At 42.8% G+C, this 25892-nt stretch overlaps 1 protein-coding gene across 3 annotated transcripts in view; it reads right to left on the bottom strand.

The window, feature by feature from the left end:
• Positions 1–24465, bottom strand: part of slc8a1b (solute carrier family 8 member 1b) — a 95774-nt gene extending 71309 nt beyond the window's left edge. For 2 of the 3 annotated variants that reach the window (XM_089011733.1, XM_089011731.1), the window contains exons 1-4: positions 24103–24465; positions 14265–15158; positions 10250–10414; positions 7814–8604 (exon numbers count right to left, since the gene is read on the bottom strand). In XM_089011733.1, coding sequence (XP_088867859.1) covers positions 7814–8604; positions 10250–10414; positions 14265–15107 — 1799 coding nt within the window. In that variant the 5' untranslated portion in view covers positions 15108–15158; positions 24103–24465. Of the gene's footprint in view, positions 1–7813; positions 8605–10249; positions 10415–14264; positions 15159–19983; positions 20034–24102 lie in introns of those variants that run through there. The other variant, XM_089011732.1, reaches the window with a different exon arrangement.
• Between the last annotated feature and the right edge of the window lie 1427 nt (positions 24466–25892).

Raw genomic sequence — 25892 nt, 5'->3', positions numbered from 1 at the left:
GTTTTCTATGTGCCTGTTTTATCTAAAAGGAGACTGAGGGCAGCGGGAAACCAGGCCTCCGCAGCCAAGTAGAGACTCCGTAGTATTTAATATTGCTGTCAATGATAAAAATCAAGAGAAATGAAGAATGACAAAGAATAACACTTCCCCCTGTATTTCCTTCTTGTCATGGGGCTGTTTTAGCTGTCAAGCAGAGAATGCGGAGTCTTTGGTGCACCCATACAATAACACTAATAAATGACATTGACAAAGGCAAATGACACTCTACTTAATTCACCTCTTGGTATGTAGAGTACATTTTAATTAATCAAGAGTTGATTTCGGGCAATGTAAAAACCAACGCTGCACAGTTCAGCAGAGACTGTGGAGCTGAAACAAAACACACACCAGCCATAGTGCTAACAAATATGAGTAATAAAGGACAAAAAGTGTCATTAATTTACAGCGCTTGACAACTTTGGCATCTACCCCACAGTCTCCAAAGGGCTGCAGTAGCCCAGTTTTCTTTGACATGTATTGTCAATATGTCATCATCCCCCAATTCCTGACTGATTTTTTTAATGGGTATCCTAACAGCCATAATCTACAACGATCTGCTTGGAGCACTCTTTAGAATCCTGCGTCTGACAAAGAGGTCTGAGCAAAGTGACAAAAGTGCTTGTTTGACAAAAAGAACGCCCACTCGTAAATATTCTCCACTATGTAAAATGCATGTAAATATAGTCAGCCACAAATGACCGTTATCGGAACAGTTCTTTCATCTCACTGAACAATGTGCTTTTATCTTATGTCACACGAAGTACATCTGGACCAGAGTCCATTTCTGGTTCTGTCCTTTTTTGGACAAGTTCCTCTCATGTTGTTCATCGCCCACGAACTATGAATGCTATGCTAAACATGCTGTAAATACACAATGGCCACAAGAGGAAGAAAAGGAGGATCTTTTCAGGTATACCAACGCATAAAATATGAGCTACTACGCCTCGCGCCCGGCTGGTATGAGTGCAAAATTATTGAATTTCTTGTTAGAGAGAAGAAAGACTGGTGCGAGTTGAGGCGGAGGACAGAGCTGGTGCTGAAGGAGATGAAAAAAGAGCTTTTTTTTTAAGAACAAAGTGCAGTCAGTGACTAGCTCTCCAATTGCAATGAATACAAAGGAGAGCAAACGGGAGGAGGTAGGAGTGGGGGCCAGAAAAGATCTGACACCTTTCTTACAGTACTGGCAGTGAAGCATCATTTACTGTATATTCAGAATGAAGGCCACATAGACACCGTCATTAATGGTTGGTTATTTATTCATGTTTTTACATTCTGAACCAAAGTTTCCCACTACTGCCTTATACAATTGTTAACCATTGATTTTAACCACACTTACAAACCCTAAAACTAAATTTAAAGAAAAATAAACCCTGCCCCCTATTTTGAACAATTAATCCTAACCCTCACCACCCTCTTTGGGAGTGAGTTTTAGGATTAATTGATAAGAGATAAAGAAGAGGTAGCAGAGATGAAGATGTTAAGGTTTTCTTTGGCAGTGACCAGGTTGGATAGGATCCGGAATGAGTATATCAGAGGGACAACTCATATTTGAGGCTTTGGAGAGAAATTCAGACAGGCCAGACTGAGATGGTTTGGACATGTACAGAGGACCGAGAGTGACTATATTGGGAGAAAGATGATGAGTCTTGAACTGCCAGGCAGGAGACCGAAAAGAAGACCCAAGAGGAGGTTTATGGATGTTGTCAAAGAGGACATGAAGGTAGCTGGTGTGAAAGAAGAGGATGCACAAAACCGGGTTAGATGGAGGACACTGATTCACTCTGGCGACCTCTGAAGGGAAAAGCTGAAAGGAAAAGAAGAATCCTAACCCTCAACACCCTAATACAAAATCATCACCTTGATGATGATTTACTTTAAAACTCAATCCCAATCCCAACCTCTCAATTTACACCCCCCCCCCCCCAAATACTCACCCTCAAATCTACTTTGAAACGCTAACTGTATGTAACCCTTATCTTCCTCCTCCCACACACCTGATTGAAATGGCCGACAATCGGTAAGCTCTGTGGTATCCTGATAAGGATCCGGATTTTTTTAATCAGCTGTATTGGAGGAGGTTGGGTACACATTTACAACATGCAGGAGCTTAGCCGCCGAAAACCAGGGTTCAAAACTTAACTACTCCCTTAAACCCATCACGCACACCCCTACTCGTAACCCCAAACTCAACCTTAATGCCTATACTTACCCCAAATAATAACTCCAGCTGTCATCAACACCATATTCTGAACTGCTCGTCCGAACTGCCACCCTAACTCCCACTCCTTAATCACAACCTTCACTGAATGCATAACCCTAGTCTTGAAATCAAATCCTTAACCATAATTTCTCCATGCCGCCCCCCAAAAAAACATTCTGATCATGTGTTTACATATTCTCTGGCATTAAAAAAAAAGGCTGAAACATACATCAGCTCTCCTTTCCTGTATACAAGGGCATTGCAGGGATGACTGAAAAACCGCTTAAAAACAATCCCTTGGGGGAAAATAGATATAGAGAGGCTGCAAAACGCTAAACCGCGCGATACCTCGGAACACACAATTTGTGGAGTTCAAACTCTAAAGCGCTTCGAGCAATTATGAAAAAAAATATCATCACAAAATACACTGTTGAATAAAAAAATGAATAACACTGTCAGTGAGAGTTTTTTTCCCCACTCCAGCACTTGTTAGTCTTTTCTGCTCTGAATCCATCCTTTTCTGTCCCTCTGCATTGATTACTCTGTCAGACTTCTTCTTGGAACCCCCCCCCCCCCCACCACCACCCCCACCTTCCATTGATTTTACAGATACCTTCCTTGGTGTCACTGCAGTAGAATAACCAGCATGGCGTACGAGGGACCAAGAAAGGTTCAGCTGAGTGTGAAAACGTTTACTACTTCTTACGCTAATTTGCCCACTCAATGCTGCCACGATTAACACCGTAACCTGCAGCAACACGGCACTAATCAGACATCCTGCACACATTATATGCAATGTGTTTTGCATTAGGTTTAGTTAAATATGAGCACTTAAGACAAAAAAAAATATACCGTTAGCCCGACACCGGAACTTACAATTTGACATTAATACAAATTTTTCATTCATAACATCAAATAGGACACAGGTGTCAAAGTCAAGACCCGGGGGCCAAATCCGACCCGCCACATGATTTTTTCGGCCCGCAAAAGCAAATTAAACTTAAATTCAATGATGCTTGCTAAAATCCTAACCAAAATTTTATATGTTTGGATGTAACCCACCATAACAGTCGTTATTCTTGACTTCAGATTTAAAAACTAGTTATTCATTAATTGGTTGTATAATATGTGGAGGGGATTAAATATTCTAATGGCTTCCCCAAATTCATAACGGCCCTCGAGAGGAAACCATAACTACAATGTGGCTAGTGGCAAAAAAATTACTTTGACACCCCTACCGCTGCCCTAAACGATGATGATGAATTTGCCAATCCCTGCGCGTTACACAATTAGCCTGCACATCGTCATCCATTCATACCATTTAGCCCAAACCGGCGAGCCAGCCAAGAACTTTCACAAGCTTTTGATTGCTTTGTTTAAAGGTATACAAGGATGCTACAAGTTTTAATTCACTGCTCTAATCTCGGGGTGGCCAAACATTCTCACTAGCAATTAACCTGGGCCCACTAGAACTCTAAAAAAAGTGTTACAATAAGCCTAAAAACCTTAAAATCTTTTTTTGCCATTGACATTGGATGCAGTCAACTGTCACTATTTCGCCAATTGGCATTTATAAACTCAGCTAATCACAATATGCGATGACAAGTCATTCACAACAAAGCAGATTTTCATCCCAATTCTAAGATCTCTTGAAGCCATATAATCAACAAAAGCAAAAATATTCGCTGTTGCTGTAAAACCCTCAAATTGCATTCACATAGAGTTCACACACAAATGCAGAAACCCAACACTTGTGTGACTGGTGAACATGCGTCTCAATAGGTCAATATGTGCTGCTTACTGGAGTGTGAGGTCCCAGTCTGCCATGTGTGTGTGTTTGAATGTGTGTTTTATGTGTGCATGTAGGAGGCAGCCTCATTTCGATCCAAACCTCGTTTCTCCTCCCTGTTTATAGAGATTGCATAAATGGCGCAGAGAGGTGTGTGTGTGTGTGTGTGTGTGTGTGTGTGTGTGTGTGTGTGTGTGTGTGTGTGTGTGTGTGTGTGTGTGTGTGTGTGTGTGTGTGTGTGTGTGTGTGTGTGTGTGTGTGTGCGCGTCTGTGTGCGTGTGTGCAATTCCAAGTCTATTCTTCTAACTCACAGGGTCAAAAATTGACTCTAAGGAGATACTTTGTTCATGCTTGTGCGGTTGGTCTTTAGTATGTGCATCATTATTGGCGTGGAGCTATTAGAGACGTGATTAACCGCCGTGCATTATTTGCGAGGAACAAGCTAGCAAGTGTGTCTAATTTCAAAAAAGAAAAATGGCTGACCCACCTTTAGTAACAATTTCATATGGACAAGGCTTTTATACAAATAGAAGCTGAAGCGCATCGGCGAGGTGGTCTCGATACAAAGCTTCAAACGGAAGAGGCCAGGCGCGGTTTTGTGTGTGTTCCTGTGTATGTGTGTGTGTGTACGTGTGCAGGACAGATTAAATGGATCGATGCCTCTCAAGGAAAGGCGGCAGCGATACACCTCGCGTGATTGATCGACATACTGCACATACTCATCTCGCCCTCAACACAAAAAGCAACAAGGAGTTGGGGAGGATGACAACATACTCAAGTGCTTAATGAAGGTATTTGAATTCCTGCATTGTGAGCGTGCAGCTGCTTTTTATAGATGTGCCAGATTGGGCATTTGCTCTTCGTTCCAGAAGCTGAATGTGTGTCCGATAGGTTTGCTCCACTATTATGACGATCTCTCTTTCACCACTGGAAGCAACTTTCTACCCATTGTCAGGTTGAAGGGATGACAGCGGTTATCCAAGCGAGGATTCACACACTCCGGGGAGCTCCTCGGCTGGTGCAATACTGCTCTGGTCCGTTGGAAATGGCTGGTTTTGTCCGCTGGGAATTTGTGTCAACTTACACCTTCTTTATGGGTGTTACCGCAATTGGCTGCCACACAACGATTCACCATTGCGTTATTCATGTTGTTTTCTTTCTAATTTCGCGATCAACACAGTGTATTCCGACAAAACAAAGCACCCAAAATGCACTGTTTGTCGCTTTCTCGGTCAGGGGCGTTCCCTAAGCGACGTCACTCCGGCATCGTCATCAACTCGAAAACAAGACTTCATGAATGTTCAGCACAAGTTTTAAAAATGAAAATATAGGTATATGCGGTGGAATCTTTGTAAAATGCAGTCAATAGAAGTCATTTGAAGTGATATTACAAATTATGGACGCAACTTGACCGGAGGTGTCGGTTGACCTTTAAAATCCACCAACATGTGCAAAAGCAATAAACAGAACCACCACAAATAATCCTTCAAATCAGGAACGTTGCAGCCATTGGTGGAGGCAAAAACACATCTGTAAGACTGATGAGAAACAATGCAAGCAAAGGTCTTCAAAAGATAATCACCAAGCCAACATGGACCGTTCGAAACGGTTATGGGCGATCTGCATGTTGGCTATAAAGCGACAAATGGTCGCCATGGCGAAAGGTCCATCAGTTCAAAGATGTGAACTTTATTGCAGTCTAGTAAAGCCCCAACGGACGAGAGCGGAGACGGGGGTGGCTTTACCGCAATCGCTGATTTACGATGCAGGCTTGTTCGCCATCCATGATGTTAGGATGCCTGAATGAGCAGTCGGAGAGAAAACGACTTAACCCGTAAAACAAAAAAAAACTGTTTTGTCTTTATTGTTTACACCTTTAAATGTCAGCTTGCGTGCATGTCCAGGTTGAAATGAAGCTTGTCAGATAACGACGGTCCATTGCCGAAAATCAGGTTGTTCTTTTTTTTCAGTGCTAAAATTAAGAGCTCGACTGGAAACGATTGCCCCTGCGATGCTCCCGCACAAGTCAGCGGGAAACAGGGGTTTAACCTTGCGTATGCGGCAAGTTGACGAGTTTATCGATCGGCTGTGCTGTTCTCAGGGCAATGCGCCGCCTCCTGCGTGATCTATCGTGAAATACTTCAGCTTTTAATTCCTTGCCGCTTAAGAGCAACAAATAACCCAGTTATTAATATACAGAGGACGGAACCTGCTGAGCGTGCAAAGCGGGAAGGAGGCTGGTGATCGATAGCAACCCTGAATGGATTAAAATGGCGACGCGTTGCAATCCAAAAAGCAGTGATGGCTTTAAGTCACATACAAGTCTGTGAGTAGGTCATAAATAAATATCAAGTCTTAACCTTCAAGTAATTCTCCATTTACGGTGGCAAAAAAAAAGTCAACTGGACATGAAAAAGTTTCATGGTTTGTCGCTACTTGGCTGAAGCGTTATGCTCTATAAATTCACACAAAGCTACTTTTGGTGGCGATACTATCATATTCACAATCACACTCTTGTTACTGGCTATTACTTTCACAATCATAATTAATCACCTAACCGTAGTGAAGTTTAGCTTGTCTTTTAAAATGGGAAGTTAGCATATTGTAGCCTTGTTGTGTTTGTGGGTATTATCTCATCTCATTTTCCGTACCGCTTATTCCTCATTAGGGTCGCGGGGGTTGCTGGAGCCTATCTCAGCTGTCTTCGGGCACAAGGCGGGGGACACCCTGAATTGGTTGCCAGCCAATCGCAGGGCACACAAAGACATACAACAGTCACTCTCACACTCACACCTCGGGACAATTTGGAGTGGCCAATCTGCCTGCCATGCATGTTTTTGGAGTGTGGGAGGAAACCGGAGTACCCGGAGAAAACCCACGCGGGTCCGGGGAGAACATGCAAACTCCACACAGCGAGGCCGAACCGGGACGCGAACCGGCGACCTCTGCACTGTGAAGCCGGTGTGCTAACCACTCGACTACCGGGCCGCCCTTTGTGGGTATTAGAATCCGGATATTAATCGGAATCACCTTTCTTGTCGTGATAGGCAATAAAATAATGTTGCAGTTTGCTAGACTTTAGCACAGCGGTACAAAAATGCTAAAACATGAAATAAAATACGGAGGGAAATATACAAACGCAAGGTTCACCCCAAGTGGCCCGGTGTCTTCAAATTGGCCACTTGAATCTCACTGAAGCCCAATCTTTGACCTCTAATGCATGAAAATGGCAGTCAAGTGGAATCCCAAATCAAAGGGGGGTAAAATGATTGATGGAAATGAAGGAGGAAGTTGTCAGAGTTGAGCGAGCTATCGATGCAACCGCATCATACCTTACTTTCAAGATCAACAATATAGGAATTAGCATCTTGTTTGTTTAGTTAATGTCTGAAAATTCATCAGTGGGTGTGGCTGTCACTTCAGTTGATTGCCTTGCCGTAAAACCCCCACCAAAAAATAATCTACCAAGCGACAATTCATAATTTAGGTAGTAAATCGAGGTACTAGACAGTATTTGTATTTGGTTCCTTTTCTACCTTTGGCTCAGTCTCCTAAATTTGACAACATATAGCTAAGTATGATTCTCGTTAAATCATTTGACACAAGACCCCCCCCCTTCCCTCGGCAGATCAAAAGAGCATCCCAAGGAAGCAAAAACTCAAGAGGAGAATGGCCAGATTGATAGAAATGAAGAAAGTTAAGTGTAGAGTTGAGCGAACCATCGTCGTGACCACATCGCACCTCACTTCCTCATCACCAGCACACACGGCAGCGTGGTTACTTACAAGATCTCGTCGTTTTGGAACTCCAGCACGCCGTGGACGTCCTCAAAGTCCTCACCGCCACCCCGCGCAGTCCCCTCCACCGTCTTGTAGGGCAGTGTGACCACGCCGCGGGCACCTGACGTCCTCAGCACTTTCACCTCCATGGTGCCCACGCTCTCGCTCACGTGGATGACGGGCTCCTCAAACGTGAAGATGCCGGCGTGGTCGTCATCAAAGATGGTGACAGTAGCCGTGGACGGCAAGCCCAGGCAGGCCACTGAGTCCACGTGGTTTGCAGATTCGTCCTCTGTGCGCTCCTCGCCTTCTGAGGCCAGGACTTTGATGTTGGACAGATGAATGAGGAAGTTCTCATCCTCCTCAAATATGTCGTCATCAATGATTCCCACGCGGATCTCCTTGACCGTCTCGCCGGATTTGAACACCACCACGCCCTCGGTGAATTCATAGTCCGAGCCGGCATTGGCCGTGCCGTCCTCGGTCCGGTACTCCACGGAGATGGACTTGGCCAGGTCGCCGCCACGTCGCAGGACGGTCACAGCCACAGTCCCGCAGTTCTCCAAGCATTGGTAGGTGGCGGGTTCAAAGAACACCTTGGAGACGGGGTCGTTGTCGCCGATATCGGAGCGCATCTCGTGCATGCTGACCGCCTTGCGTGCCTGGTCGGCAGCATGTTTCTTCAAGATGTTGCCTGCGCCCGTCATGAGTCGGGTGGCCTGGCAACGGTAGAAAGCCCGACTCTTCTGCTGCTGGCTCAGGACTTGGTAATTGGCCAGTTCAATTAGCTGCTCCACCTGGATTCAACACACACAAATCCACAGACGTTCTCAGCACTGGTGGAGAAGCAGAGCTTGGACTGCAGAAATAAAAAGTGACCGACCATAAAGACAATAAAAGCATTTTCACAAGTGGTAGCAGGACTTTGTACAGATGGATCCACTGTACAAAGGGGATTATCATTTTCCAATGCACATTTTAATAAATAAATGCTTTAACTTGAAAATAGCCATATTCTTTTTCAGATGCTTAACTTAAAGCATGCTTCCCGTAAAAGAAAATGAGTCAGTACAATTCACAGAATACATGAACATTGTGGTAAACGGTCAAAATGGTAGCACCTCTTCCTCAAGTTGAGCCAGAAAAAAACATGAACTTGGTCTCATAATTTTACACTTGATTGGTGAACAGGTACTCCAGAGGCCCAACAATTTGTATGCAATCTTTTAAAAAGTCAATTTTCCACAAAATGGAGCCTGGGAAAATATGCTACATGATACATTGTGCATTTCGAAGCATTATTACACGGCTTAATAAGTTTGGGAAAGGCTGATCTGTAGAAAGAAAGATGATTCAGATTCTTCCTTTTTCACTGTCCTTGAATTCTCCTCTGGCATGTCAAGTTAGATCCTAAAGGTATCTGGTATAACAAAGGTATGATGTCAACAGATATGATCTAAAACTGATCTGGGGATCTTAAATCATCTCGAGAAGACAACCTCACAAATGTACCCGGACTGGAAACAAGACACGGATGGGCTCGCAAAACAAATATACTGCGGAGATGAGGAGCTGAACACTGAAATTAATATCTCGGAAAAAAAGTTGTGTAATGCCTCACAAAGCCTTACATGACCTGTGTGATGGTGTTGTTAAATCACTGAATGCCCCTAATGTTGGAATTCATCAACACAGTTTAGCGTTCGCGCATGTTCACTCTTATGAGTTGATTGGGCCTTTTATTGAGAGGGACAAGCTTGGAAGCTATCAGGCTGCATACTCTGTGGTTTTCTTTCCCTGAATAAGATTCCAACTATGAAACTTGACAGAATTTTTGCAACCTTTGCACTCACATTTTTAACAAACAAAAAAGTGTCTTTTAGGTCTAAATTTACTTGTACGTTTAACCCTCAAACTCGCTTTTTCAGAAAAACTACTTGACTCACCCAACATACTCAATTTTCAAGCAACAAACAGAAGTACTCTCAAATATGAAGGCCAAAAGGAAAGCAGAGCAGTTGTGTTACCATTGATTAGCATTAGCTAATCACGCTACGCCCGTTCCCCTCTCATTAGCTGTGCATACTGTGTTGTTAGTGTTGGGCCTCATATCCAAATCCGCTAAGTGAAGTGCTGCCTTCACCAAAAATACCACAAGAAGTTTGTTAAGTGGATGTAAATCTATCACACTGGAAACAGTAAATCCCACAATATACTAGCAAACATTTTACAGAGAGGGTACTCCCATAAAAAAAGCTAATAGCTGGGTTTTCTCATTCCAAAGACAAACGCCACCTTCTCGTCAGCTAATGCTTTTTGGGGTCAGTCCTTACTCCAACAGAACAAAGAGTCCTGCCGGGACCTTGTCAAACCAGTTCTACCATCCTGGTGATCATCAAACATATACCACAAAGGCCTGAGGACAAATAAAACACTCCTCACCTCTTTGTCAGGATGCTTCTGTTTTAGCTCCTTGAGAATTTTGGCCATGTCTCTGCGGGTCTCCTCCTCGTCCAGGTCCTTTTCGTCAATGTCCAGACCCAGAGGGCCATCCAGGAAGTCAACCCCGTGAGAGTTGAGCATCTTGCCGTCCATCTCAATGTCCACCTTGAGATGGAGGAGGCACAAAGTCAACTCTTGACTCTCGGGGCAACCAGCATTAAAATGTTGCACTCAACATCGTACATACAGTAAAGTCTCGTTATATCGATAGTACCGCTTATTACGATACTATTTTCATTTCCCTTGCACATTTCTAGTCTTTTTCTGTATAATTAGTACCGTTTAGTACGATACCCGGTTATTACGATAATCCGGTTATTACGGTGCTCCTTTTCATCCCCCGCCGGCCATTTTTGTTGTTTATATCGATATATCCGTCGCGCCATTGGTCAACTTGGTCACGTGTCTTGTTACGTGTCACGGCATCAGTCGCGCCATTGGTCGACTTGGTCAGGTGACTTGGTTACGTGCCCAGCACCCGTGTAGCAGAGCCATTTTCATTTTCAGACGCTAGCTCGTGTGTAGCAGACGAGATTGAAGTGTTTGTGTTAAAAGGTAAAAATGGGAAGCAGAAGAAGATTGATGACTTTTTTAAATTGTATACATAATACAGTAAGATGTAAGCGTTGCAGTTTCCCTGTTGTGTATGTACATGCCCACTGTACTGTATATGAATGCAATCGTTTTTTGCAACAATGTTTCTTGTTTTGTCTGCTGAAGCGCGATGATTTTGAAAATTATTAACATTCCATACTGTGTATTAAAGGACAGCCGATGTCACTTTTTATTCAAATGCAAATAAAAATGACTTCACACCAAGACGTCTTGCATTGCTTGTGAATCCAAACAATGGCTTCAGATTCGGATAATATGCTTTCTTGTTACACATCCAGTTATGAATATGTTTCAAATACACTGTAGTTCTGAAGATTAAAGCATACATGTTTACAATCATTAAAGAATTATATGTGCCATTTTGAGGCAACATTGGGGGAACATCTCTCACCCAAAAAAAAGGGAGCTAATGGCCAGATCCGTTTCTTATATGGCGCTTGGCTGCCCTCTTTTGGCGGCTTTTGTTTAATGCAGTTCGGCGCAGGATCGGATATATCGATAGTCCCGGTTATATCGATATTTTTTCGGACTCCCTTGAATATCGATATAACGACACTTTACTGTATTTGGTTTTTAAAAATGACAGAAGGGGTCAGGCAGCTTGTTTGTAGATGAGAAAGTAAAAAAGTGGAAGCATTTAACAGTAAAATGATTTTTTCAATGACAAAGTCCACTGGTACAGTTTTGGATGCCATAACGTAGACGCAAATTCATCACATTTTTAACATTTTTGATATGCTGAAATCCAAAAACCAGTGCTACCGGTTTCTGTCCACGTGGCTGCCATCGAATAAATTTAACGAGGCAGAAACGATTCCATCATCTGCTTTTTATTTGATTTTGTAGCCATCGGGACACCAGCGGCTGTACAGGCGTTGATTGAAAATGACTTTTCCTTTGATACTTGAGGCAAATTGGCAATTTAACACTGGGAGAATTTGCATACTGCTCCGAGGCTGCAGTTGGGTTTCATGGCCTTGTCTGTTTGTACAACAACAATATTATGATTGCTTGCCTCAAAGAAATGCTTTGAATAGAAAAAATATATCCAGTACAGTGAGACCTCAACTTACGAACTTAATTGGTTCCCAGACAGAATGTGTAAGGCGAAAAGTCTGTATCTCAAAAAAAAAATCCCATAGGAAACCATTAAAATGGGAATAATCCGTTCCCGGGTTTCCATAAAATATAGTTTTTAACTAAATAAGCCTTAAAACTACACACAACATACCTTATTCTATGTATAATAAATGTGCTATTGTATTGTAATGAAAGAAATACACTGCATTGTATCATAAAATCACAAAGAAAGGCACATTACATGAGGACTGAATTTTTGTTTCAACTTCTTCGATTGCCCGAGACCGTCGCTTTGAGAGCACGGAAACACCTTTTGCAACAGACGCACCTTTGATGGCTTCTGTGTTCCGGAGAATGGGAGCAATGGTTGACTTAGCATAGCCATGCTTGGCCACTAAATCACACAAACGCACACCTCGTTCGTGTTTTTCAATTATCTCCTTCTTCTCAGCGACGGTGATTTTATTTTGTGTCTTCCTGGGCTGAACACGAGCCTGTGGTGGGTTTTTTTTCGGTCCCATCATAGGAAAATTATCAGCAAAAAGCTCCAAGTAGGCGATCGACGTGTGCATTCTATGAGAGGGGGTGTGCAAAGTAGCGCCGGCTGGAGCGCTGTTGGGTCGTGTGCTTCCGCCGAAGATCACTCCGCCAGCCGTAGTGGGTGTGTATTATGAAAATAGTGCTTATTATAAGGTTTAATTTTCATAAATTAGAGGTTCTTAAGACGAAAAGTTTGTAAGATAAGGTGTTTGTAAGATGAGGTCTCACTGTATTTGAAAGACGGATACATTCCTGTTTGGGTGAAAACAGCCTATATTAATTTTGAATATGAACTTTCTACAAAAGAGAACGGCCCATTTTAAAAAGGTGAAAACTGTAATGAATATACTTTCACTGGGAAAAATTAAAATTTACTGACAAATTCACTGACAACACTTTTAATTTATTTTTTTCATTTTATTTAACTTTTAATTTGTAAGCCCTTTTCACTGCCTTAATAGTCAGCAATTTTCTTAAATAAGCGATGGGGAATGAATAGTAAACAGTAGTGAGAAAACTTTTTCCACTAACTGAAAAGTCAACATTTTTTATGGCGGAGAAAGTCAACCTGCTAGTTACAGGAGCTAGCGCACTAAATGCTGCCCTTTTTTTCACTTTTCTGAAATGGTGAAAGTCGAACTGGCAATCAGAATCAGAAAACCTTGAATCGTTCCACAATGGGGAAATTTGCAATGATCCACCTTCATGTAGTGTCAAAACCATAACAGATGTTTCGCCGCTTTTACAGGGCCTTTAAACCTGGCATTTTCCAGCCAATTTGGAATGGAGCTATCAAATCCGCATAGCTATTTTCTGTGTGAAGTCCTGTATAGCAGTAGAATTGGAGTGTGTCAAGTAAATTCACAAGTTTAACGCCTGACACTAACTTTTCCCACTCTGATATCACATGTAATTATCCGATTGCTGGGTGCCATATTGTTCTGCTAAAGCACAAGCTAGCTTTAAACCCTAATATAGAATTAGTACATTAAACATACGACAAACAAGGAGGAAGCCGGCTGAGATAGCCTGCCCAAAAGAGTTCAGATTTTATAGTTTGTTGGAAAGTGGAAAATTGGTGATTTAACCTTACAGACAGGTCTGTGTAAGTCGTACAGGAGTGGTCCATCGATGAAAAGGTTTCTTCAGCCGTCATCCGTACTTCTTTGAAGGTGTCGGACGTTTCGCTTCTTATCCAAGAAACTTCGTCAGCAAACTAAAGTCTTACTAGTAGTTTAGGCCCTATATATATATCCCTACTGTCCAGACAGGACAGTCAACTAGGAAAAGGCTCAGGCTCACAAGGCTGCAGTTTGTGGATTTCAAATACATGTGTGTCAAAACTTGGCAAACTGGCTAGTCTACTCCACTAATCTAGTATCGCTATCTTACACACAAGACCGCGAGTTGTAAAAAAGATGTCTTACAAGGTGAATGCGAAGGGGCCTTGTGCTTCCTCTTGCCTTTCCAGCCTTTTATGGTTTTGCTTGTTTAAAGTTTCCAGTGTGTCACGTCATATTTAATGGAGGCAAGTGGGCTGAAATGTGACATCTGTGACAAACATCACTGATAGGAAAGATGTAAAAACTAAAGAGTTGCCTCGAGACGATGTAGATGAGGTCGACCACAAAATAAAGCAGAGCTCGACTTTCACGATAAGCCTCTGAAGTCTATATGTGTAAAGGAAGCTTTGAAGATGACAGTGAGTGCTCGAGTATACCTTAGAAGGAATTGGCCGGTCGCCCTCGGTCTCGATGATCATGCCACGCTGCTTGCCCGTCCTGTAGCGCTTGTACACGTACTTGTAGAAGAGCAGGCGACGGTCGGCCACCCAGGCAAACACCACGCAGATGGGGAAGAAGAAGAAGGTGAGCATGGCTTCCCACACCTGCACCACGCCAGGAGAGATGACCGAAAGGATCAAGTAGAGCCAGATGTAAGCGAAGATGCTCCAGGAGGCGGTGACAAAGAACACCCGCAGGTGCTTGACCTTCCTGGTCTCGCCATCGGGCACCACCCAAACGCAAATCCCGATGATGACAAACATGTTGAAAGCGGCCGAGCCCACGATGGTAGATGGGCCCAGAGTGCCAGCATCAAAGCCATGGCCCACCACCTCAATAACAGACAGCAGGATCTCCGGAGCCGAAGAGCCCAGAGCCATGAGGGTGAGGTTGGACACGGTCTCGTTCCAGATGCGCACCGTGGTAGTGCTGGTCTCTCCATTGGGTTTCTTAATGGTGATCTCCTTCTCCTGTGATGTAATCACCTCAATCGATGCCATGAAGCGATCCGCGATAATGGACACACCCAGGAACATGTACACCAAAGCTACAAAGTACACTGTCGCCCGAGCCACTTTGTCACCAAACGATGGGTTCATGGGCTCCCACACAGGCAGCATGACGCCAGGCGTGCACTCCTCTGCTTTGCCGCAATCCGTCTTATTGGTGGACACCGCCGACACTGAGCTGCCCAGGTTGGGCTCGGGGGGAGCACCAGCTAGCAAAGCCTGAAGCCTGACCAGCAGAACGAAGATGATGACTGACAGCCTCAGGGTCATGTTGACGTCTGAATCAGAGATGTGATGTGGCAATTGATGAGGATATTGAACCTTTGGGAAAGAACACAAGAGTAACGAGACTTCATTAATGCTTCACAAGAGTGAGAAGAGTCCTACCAGTACGGTAGAATACATATTTATGTCTGACTAATCATACTGCTTAACGTGTAAAACCTTCAGACATACCCAAGCAAGACCACTTGTTCCCAGCGCTAATTCTAACCATAACACCTAGCATTACAGGCACACTGAAACTGTCCCCTGAAATCAGTATCTTGTCTGAAGTATGCCTAAACCCAACCCCTAAAAACAAAAAATCAAAACAAGCGGTAATCTAATTCTATCGCCTAATGCTCACACAAATACCTAACTTAAATACTGTAATTACGTGATAAAAAGCCTTGAAACGTAGCATCTAACGCTAACATATATGCTTCCTAAAATACAGTATACAGTACATTCAATTCGCTTTATAAATTTAACAGACGTGAACGAACTTTTGTGTGTTGTGTTTTTTTAATTTGTTGTACAGTACATTGAAATGACTACCGTTGTTCTATCCGGGTAAAAATACCAATCATCATCTCCATATTTTTTCGGTCCCAAAAGATATGGCAGCCCTTGAATGCAAATACACTGCGCTTTATTGGAACGCAGACGCGAAGTTCAAACATCAAAAGGTATCTTGCGGGTGTTTATGAATGCTTAACGGGCAAGGAGTTCAAATAACTCCACCAAAGATAAACCTCCATTCCCACCATTCAACAATATGCCTTTTTCCACCCTCTCAGCGGGACGTCTCCCCTAGCGCTCCCTGATTACCGTCTCTGGCTGACTTGTGGTAACAAGGTTTGCCGAGTAAATGAGGTTACAGCGTAAACACTTTTGGGCAGCGGTGACGCTGGGTTTTAAATTGTGTTTTCAACCTGGCTGGCAAGATAACAAACCATGCCGTACGAGTCTGGAATTTACAAGCTCTAAGCAAACAACAAGATTTTACACCATGATAGGCTCGGTGGTGACACGTGGCAAGGGTGTCTGCCGAAACGTGTCTGATTTAATGTCTTGGCATTGCTCTCTCATATAATTGATTTGACAAGTTGAGATTCACCGCCTGATCTTAATCTTCTACTCAAAGCCTGCGCTGACCCCAAATTCTAAACAATGCATTGTTACCATTAGCACAAACAAGCCAGAATTTCACAAGCAAGAGGGAATACCTTGCTGGAAGTCCACAGTTGGATTACAAATAACGTATGGAAATGTTCACAGCGGAGAATGATTTGAAAGTGACGAACGTCTGGACCGGTTAACGGTTGTATGATCATACATGGTCGTGAAAAAAAAATACATTTCATACACCACACATAACAGTAAATTCTCAAGACTCATCCAATGGTCAAGCCTTTTCTGACGTTGCTCCCACTGATGGAAACTGCAAAAATTTGGCCTGAGTACATTAAGAGAATCCAGCATGTGCTGGGATCTCAGGATGTTGGAGAAAAAAAAAACAATAAAAACGCTGAATTATAGTGAGGAGAGACAGTATATCACTTCATGAGTCCAACCCTGACAGAACAATGTGGTCATTTTCCACCTTAATAATCATGTTTAATGCTCAGCAGTGCACCACTGAAGCAGTCGGTTGTTTGTCATCCTTTTGCTTGTTGCAGAAAGAGAGGAGGAAAAAAATATGTACTGTCCCCTCAATGGAGAAAAGGGATGAAAAATCCCCAAATCACTCAATTATTTATCACCTCAAACGCCACACGAAAGCCCGTTTGTGACCGCACAAGATGAAGAAGCGCTGTATCAGGTTGGAAGAACATCGGTTGACAGGATCTTGCCGGATCGACGTTTCATGAAATGGACGATCTATGCATCGTGTGGCTGTAGCCGACAAATAATGAAATGAATGCATGCATTGATGAAGCCGAGAACATCGTGTATTCATGGAAATAAGCTTTTGGGCGGGGTTTCGAGTTACCCTGAGATAGAAAACGACTGCCGCAACCTGTCAGACTGATGAGTTAGGAGGAATTAGGATTATTTAAACTGTAAAAATATTGTGCATTTATGTCATGATTACAGCTAAAATGTTGGAAGACAGTGTCATAAGCCAAAGGAGGTTGTTGAAAGAAGGAAAAGGCTGATATTTGTTTTGTTTTCTTGCACGCTACAGCTTAAGTATTAATTAGAGCGCAAATGAACAATGTTCCCTGTGTCTGGGCTTTGTTGCTGATCGCTTCCTAAAAGGATTCAATAAAATTCTGTCTCCGCAAATAAGTTAGCCGTGGACCTGTATAGCTCTCAAATCCATAAAGGCGTTTACTTAATCAAATGATCACGGAACTGCAGGTTTGTTAGGGTTTTCAAAAAAACATTACATTCAAAACAAACTGTAGGGGAAGTATTTGAATTCGATAAAATCTGCCTTAATGTTCCGAAATCTAGTTTCCGAGTGATCGTCGGCCTTATTTTGTTCTCCATGAGACGGCAACCTTGCTGAGAGTAAATCAACAAGGCCAAGTACCACGTTGCATTTCGCCAGATGTGATTCATCGACAATGCGACCGATTATTGAATTGATTATGATGCTCATCCTTCATTCTCATTCCAAATTCAATTACAAAAGCGTCGTTGTGAGCCAATATGTATCTCTCATCCATGATCACGCTGAGCCTCATTTGCTTCCTCCGCACAGTAACAAGCCTGGTATCGAGTGCCAAGCAGAGTTGAGGTGCTTGAAAAAAAAAACTTTCCTAAAAACTACTACTCATCACAGTAAGCAAAAACGGTAATGACCTGAGGTCATTCATGACTACATCTTTTAACTATGGCAATTTAAGCACAATTATTATTTATTTTAGAACTCCTGTGTCACATCTTGTCTGCCTTATTACGGAACAAAGTGACAATTGTTGATTGATTATTTCCCCTTGTTCGTGCCATTATTTGTCATTTTTTTATCAATAGGCTGTGATTACTGTATTTTCTGATGTATAAGGCGCACCCAAAAGTCTTAATTTCCATCAAAAGATAAGCCTGCACCCTATACGCAGGTGTGCCTTATTTGCAAAGTAATATTGAGCCACAACAGGTCTCGTAACTACTGTCAGCAGCTACCGACTTCATTTCCACCTGTAAAAGTAGTGCGTAACCCCAGCCTCTACTGTAGCACCTTACAATGTGGTGTGCCTTATATTTGGAAAACTTTTAGATATTTATATATTTTATTTGGAAAACCTTTTTCATTTATTGAAGGTGTGCCTTAGAATATAAGGCGCAGTTACAATGTATATGGAGAACGTTGGAAAATACACCATTCATTGGGGTGCGCCTTATACTCCAGTGTGACTTATACACCGGAAAATATGGTACAACTTTTTTACTCCATAAATTAAACACCACATATCTCGAAAGATGAAATGATAAAAAGTCTATTGATGACGCAGCATCAGGAATAATTGTCAGTATGTTGCTCAAGGACACTATTGTTGTCACAAGGGCCGGGGATGGAACACACAACCTTGGGGTTGGGAAACAACCCAGTACTCCACTGAGACACACCACCCAAGTGTGTGAAATAGAACATTTATTCAACATATTAGGGGTGAGCATGGGGGTGTTGCGGTGCGAGTGGGGGTACATATGGAGGTAAAACCCAGGAACTGTAACTGCTTCACATTCTTGAGACGCTGCTATTACTCTGAAAACAAAAACAGTGCAGCTCAACCTCTGGACAGCGTAAAACATGGTTGGTGACATGCATGTGAAAGGACATTCCGATAGAGGAGGGGTGCCAAACTCTTTTTTTATCGCAGGCCACATTATAATTACGGTTTGCCTTGGAGGACCGTTATGAATTGGGAAACAATACAAATGGAATTTGATGTGGTTAATTTGTTTTTTGTGGGCCACATAAAATTATGTAGTGGGCCAGATCTGGCCACCGGAGCCTTGGCTTTAACGCCTGTGCATGAGAGCTTTTGTTTTTCTTTCTTTTAAAGCAGGGGTGTCAAAGTCATTTTTGCCGCGGGCCACATTGTAGTTATGGTTTCCCCTCGAGGGCCGTTATGAATTTGGGGAACCCCTTAGAATGTTTAAATCCCTTCAAATATTACATATAGAGCACACAGCAAGTTAATGAATAACTCGTTTTCAAATCTGAAGTCAAGAATAATGACTTTTATTGTGGTTGACATCCAAAAATATGAAATTTTGGCTCAGATTTTAGCAATCATCATGGAATTTAACAAGTTTGATTTGCTTTCGCGGGCCGAAAAAAAATGATGTGGCGGGCCGGATTTGGCCCGTGGGCCTTGACTTTGACACCTGTGTTTTAAAGCATCATTAAATGCGATCCTAATCGCACCAAAGAAAATCACCCCAAAACGATTTTGGGCATAATACAAGACAATTATTGTTACTGAGTCGCTGAAGATGAATTCTAATGGAGAAAAAATTGTTCTTTTTTACTTCATTATGATTCAAACTCCATTGGAAATTGCAAGCTTCTAATCATGAGACAAACGGAGTAAACGTGCGCATTAGCAGCTAGCAGTATCAAATGCGCGGGTGGCTAACACTGGAGAACATTGGCCTGCTGAACGCTGGCAGCGTCATTGATTTCTAATTGAAATATCACGTTCCATAATATCCCCCCATGAGCCACCATTAAAAAGGCCGGGCTTGCATTCAAAAGGGAACTCAGCAGGAAAAAAAAAACACAAGCTCATGCGGAAAAAGAGCCAAACATGTGCCCCATGCCTGTATCGCTACACTTGTGAGGTTCCCAGTTTGACAAGGTGGCATCAGAATTTGACACAATGCTAAAACCTAAAAGTCAGTGATTTGAAATTGCATAAAAGCGAACCTGATTTCCTTCAAAGGGGGATTTTTGTGGAAATGATCAAAGATGTGACTTGAATCTGTATAAACACAAAAAAGTAATAATGAATATCACTGCAGCCTGATGACCCAGCCATTTACTCTCCAAAGGCAATGTACTGCGTCAAATTACTCTGATACATCCTAGGGAAATCTTTTAGCGAACAGATGGAAAACATTTAAAGGCGTAGCATGATAAAAAATATATACAATTGTCAGTGACAGTAATCATAAATGGGAGCCTAGTGAAATTAAACCAAAAAAGCCAACATTGCCAAGTCCGATGCAATAAATCCAAAAAAACAAGATTACACTTCATGAAAACAACATTAGCTTTGCTCTCTGTCTTCATGTCCGACTCAGAGAGGACAGCGGTAGGGTATTTTGATTTTGGAAGTCCAAAAGGGGCACCCCTGGTGTCTTATTTCATGACAAGAACATTTGTCAGCTCGCTGTTTGGTCTTTACACACGCCTGCGGTTACATCCGTCATTAATCATCTTTTCTTTTATAGGCCGGGCTTCCGAAAACGATCACAGAACGGTCAGCAACTAGGACAGTAAACACGTGCTAAAAATAAAGCACGGACTTCAATGTACCTATTTAATCGGTTCAAGGTCCAGCATAGCCGCAAAGGTTGTCTTGTAACGAATGAAAGGTTGTCTTGTAACGAACCTTGCATTTTGTTGTTGTTTTTGTGTTGTCTAGATTTTTTGTATCACTTTGTGTTCTTGTGCGTCGTGCGGACCGGATGTGGATTGTTTTTCAGCATTTTTGGCCACAACATTCATCAAGGAGACTATGCTGCACGGCTGCGCCTTTTCGGCAGCACGAATATGCCACCACTGTTTTTCATTTGGGAGGAATGTCATTTGACTGTCATCGCTGGACAGCTCTGGGGCAATAGTGCTTTTTTTGCACCTGTAATGGGCAGCATTTTCACAGCCCCGCTTTGTTCAGCAGAAAGGTCGGTGCTGTTGGACAGACTATGGCTGGTGGATGAATGGCTTGAGGAGCCCGCGATGAGAAGAAAGGAGTGTCAGTGCAGAGCGCCAATGCATATGTGGAACTGTCGCGGCTTGGAATTGAAGCGGAGTTACGTGGGACATGAGATGTGAGACAATCTTTTTTCGTCAATGGATGCGACAGCTTCCTGTTTGCTTTCAAAACTTAGCTTGTAGCAGATGTGCACATTCCACCATGACATCCCTGATCGATGGGTGAAAAGGACGCTTTGATCCTCTCCTCTTTCGACTAGAACTGCTTCATGCAACAAAGAGGGTGCAGAATGTGCTTAAGAATGAATGTCTCTCTGTGTCTTTGTGTTGTCATGTTATTTGTTATTTTGTTTTTTTTGTTCTTTTGACTGTCTGTCTTTTGTGTTGTGTCACATTATTCGTTATTTTGTTTTTTGACCTCAAGATGGTGCCATGAGAGTGGCTGCCTTTACAGCAGCTCCTATATTTTGTTTTTTGCTGCTGTGAAATGAGACAAATAAAGGCTCGTCTGATCTAACCTAATCCAACCATGAAGTCTCATAATAAACATAATAGAGTACATGTATGCAGATCGTATCTTGAGGGACAAAAAAAGAGGCAGGCAAAAATCCAGACAGCGGCGCGCTGTCTTTGATGCTTTAAAATCGTTTCAAGATGCACATTAGAGATTTCAACAACAATCAATCCATTTGAGTCACTTGCATTCACAGCCCATGAGGAAGCTGATTCCACCGACGTGCCATTGTTTAACCAAGATATTGCACTCACAATGCTAATTCCTCACATGGAGGCTTGTTTGGATCTATCCATTATTGAGTAGTGAACATATGTGGCCGTCATGTGTGTGTGTACGCTTTAGGGGGAACATAAGATTACACATACAGATGTTGAATGAGGGGAATATGTTCAATTATTTGCACATGTATGCTATTGCTATTATAAACAAGAAAATTGTGTGCCATTGTGTGAATATTCAGTCTAGTGATATTGTGCATGCTTCATCTGGAAGCTGCAACTTACTCCCCACAGGGCTGCAGTACGACATTTTTCATCCCAACAACGATTGTCTCAGAAGATTAAAATGCAAGCATTAAAAAATGAGAGCGTTTTGAAGCCTGGCAGCAGCTGCATCCACTGCATTCTGCGTGTTTGCACCAAACAATATCTTGTTTCAGTACGTGAAATATATTAAAACAGTGAATCCTGATTTCATGAGAAGTAGAAGTAACAAGCTTTTTTTCTCCAATGCTGTCTCCTGGTTGTCATTGGGCAATTCTCAATTTTCCCTGATTGCAGTGTTTCGCAATTAACTTGATTTTTGTACGTTAAAAAAACATGTCAGACAAGGGCACTGTCCTATTGACATTTTAACACAATTTAAAATTCCAAGCATAAAATCTAGCATTGGTGGAACACAGCTGCAAATTCTAATTTCAAACTACTACTTGGATCCATAATCAGATACAGGTGTGCCCGCCTGCCTCTCTTATACCGACATTAAATCACCGCTGCTCTTCTTGAGACATCAGATCAATGTTCCGCAGGGCAATGAAATTCCGATTAAGAAAATAATTTGTGCCCCGATCGGAACCCAGACACTTGTTGCTAGGCAGAACCTATAAGGCTGAATCACAACTGCCCCTTGAGTCAATGAAAAATGTCATAAATATTGTCAGAAATTGAGGAATAGAAAAGACAAATGACTTTGATAAACATTTTCAGTTTGCAGGGTGTCTCTTGGCCAGTTGGGCGAAGAAAAATAAAAAATAGAAAAAATATTTTGCAACCGAATCACCGTTCTCAACAAGGATTAATGTTCTGCATGCCAATGCAATTCAGATTAAAACAGATTACATGAGCATATTATTTGACTACTGTCCTGCTCTTTTTCTTTTTTTTACTGTTTTAATTTATGTTCCAGACGTTCAAAAATAATTTGAGCTTCTTGCGGACAATAGGGACGCCAACAAGTAATCTTGGCAACCTGCTTAGATTTTGTTTCAATTTTTAGCCATGTGGTCAGACTGCCGCCACCGATCGGCGATGATCACCAACCAATCCATTCAATCGGCGCATCGATTTTGGCCACACGGCAACCCGTAATGTGGGATGAGGAGAAATCCATCAGCCAATTATTTTATGTAATCAAGCACTTACTCCACATCAGTTTCTTTGAGGAGGACAATTCATCCTTGTTACAAATCTGCACTGTATCACTTTTTTCCCGCTTTACTCGGTTATCCATTAACATCCTGCAATCCCTGACCTTTTTTGTGTGTTTACTGTAAACACGGGGCTCCCTTACAACACTTTTATGCAGTCGTGGAGGCACTCAAAAGCTGTTCAAATAATCCTGTGTTGAGGCAAACGCGCTCACATTTGTCATTCACAGCATCTCGCTCCATCATTATGATCATTTCAGCGTGAACGCCGACCATTACAGGATATTTATGACTTTGGATGTGATAACCTAAGGCATTGTCGGCATCATTAAAGCATTCACATTTAACACTTTATTCAAATATGGATCTTTCATAGATGATTCATTTTGATACATGTGACATCTTAGCCACTCTTTTTTTTTGTTTTAAATAAAATCAGGTTTTCACTCTAACCACATAATAGACAGCTATGAATGTGCATGTGAAGTCAGGCAGAAAAATGCCTGGAAAGCCTTGCAGTGATGGGACCGCATCCTAGAAGTAGGTGTGTGAATCTCGTGACTGTATCATTTTTCCAACACAGAAAAGACTCAGGTGAGTATTTTGCAACGGAATAAAAAAATCATTCACATGGGACTGACTGAGTGCATCAAATTTACGGGGCATCTGGGTCTAATTTGGAGCCCAACTTGCCTAGTGAAAAGGGATTTCAAAAACGGGGGAATGTTCAAGAACGTGCTTAGTGTGCGTAATTGTCGTTTGTCAACAAAAGAAGCGAGAGAAAAGCCGGACGGACGAGGAAGCCGGGAGCGCATTTAATGGGGGCTTGAGTGTCGCTATACCGCCGGATGAGCAGTCGCAAGGGGGAGAGGTCCTCAAAGTGCTCCATTTCGGTTTTAAATCAGTCCTCCCAAAAATGTGTGGTGCAGTCGGGGAAAGTTCCTACCTTCGGTGCGATCTGTGATCCGAGTGCAGGTGAGCCGAGTGAAGGTGAGTCGAGTGGAGCTCCTCTTATAACCACCGAGGCAGCGGACGGTGCCCCCGTGCGAAGGCGCACACAAGTCGGAGGAGGAGGTGGAAGAGGGGGTGGTGGTAGTGGCGGTGGTGGTGGAAGGGAGACAGACCAGTCCGGATTCCCATACACACGGGCACTTTTTTCGTCTTCCTGCTGCTTCCTCGTGTGTTTGTTTGTTTATCTGTTGTTGGTGGCGGGAGTATGGTCGGCGTGTTTCCATGGGGCGCCTCCGGAGCGACCTGAATGACCGCAGTGGAGCCTCATCAGCAGAGCCCGCATGTGTGCTTGGGTTGGGACCGGAGTGAGGAAAAGCTCGTCTTCCTCATTCTTCCTCTTCCACTTACCCCCACCCACTTGCTCGCTCGCCCGCACGCTCCCTCTATCTGTCTCTCTCTCTCTCTCTCTCTCTCTCTCTCTCTCTCTCTCTCTCTCTCTCTCTCTCTCTCTCTCTCTCTCTCTCTCTCTCTCTCTCTCTCTCTCTCTCTCTCTCTCTCTCTCTCTCTCTCTCTCTCTCTCTCTCTCTCTCTCTCTCTCTCTCTCTCTCTCTCTCTCTCTCTCTCTCTCTCTCTCTCTCTCTCTCTCTCTCTCTCTCTCTCTCTCTCTCGTTCTTATTTTGTACCGTTTTACTTTCTCACCAGTGTCTTCAGAACATCTCTGGTTACACACATCGAAATGAGTGATATTGCACACCATCACCCAACATCACCCAGTATTGGAATGCTTTGGCGTTCGGTATACAAAATTGTATCTAGTTATATTATCACAAGTACTGTATGTAAAAGCGAAAAGGGGGGCATCGCTAAAGGTCACTAAAAACCTGACCATCAATGTGACACGAAGGATACGAGTCCGTGTGAACTGTTTGACACCCTAAAAAATGCCATGTGCATTCCGGGCCAGCAGTTGGCGATGTGATCCTTTTTTGGTATGCAGTTTAGGAGCGCTTTAGCTCAGGAACTTTTCGCTTTATGAACATTAAATTCATGAGAATAGAATCTTGTCATACAAACAGGTTTCGGCGTACGATCCAAACCACACAACACCACGGTGGCATGCGGACTAGTTTTCGGCAGATGAACACCAAACCACATGGTCAAACAGACACCCCTTTAAGTGCAGCCATGGTCTGCTATCGAGTAGAGTACTTTTGCTATTATGGGATCGAAAAAGACCCCACCACAGGCAAGTGTGAAGCCAAAGAGGACACAAAAGATAATAAAATTGCAAATTTCCCCATTGTGGGACGAATAAAGGTTTTCTGATTCTGATTATGAAAATTACAGTCGAGCAGTAGAAGGAGATCATCGAAAAACATGAACGAGGTGTGCATTTGTGTGACTTAGCGTACCAGTACGTTTAGTCGACCATTGCTACGTTTGGCTAAGGGTGTTTCTGAGTTGTCTAAGCAACGGTCTTATACAATAGAATAGGTTGAAAAACTTCTGTTGATTTGCTAGCAGGGGACCTTGAGAGTGAGGGTATTATCGCCAAGAAAGCACGGCAACTTCATTAAAAGGCATATTATATATTTTGTGTAGTTTTAACGCTTATTTAGTAGAAAATAATGTTTTATGGGGGCCTGGGAACTGATTATTCTCATTTTTAGTGATTTCTTATGGGGAATACATGTTTGGAAGATGAACTTTTCGCCTTACACACACTTTCTGGGAACCAATTAAGTTGTAAACTGAGGTATCACTGGACAGGAAAAAAAGCAAGTA

Source organism: Hippocampus bargibanti, linkage group LG13 (assembly GCF_051943395.1).
Source record: "Hippocampus bargibanti isolate YZ-2025 linkage group LG13, ASM5194339v1, whole genome shotgun sequence".
Lineage (NCBI taxonomy): Eukaryota > Metazoa > Chordata > Actinopteri > Syngnathiformes > Syngnathidae > Hippocampus > Hippocampus bargibanti.
Note: the sequence above shows the minus strand (reverse complement) of the source record. Positions and strands in the feature narration are given on the sequence as shown.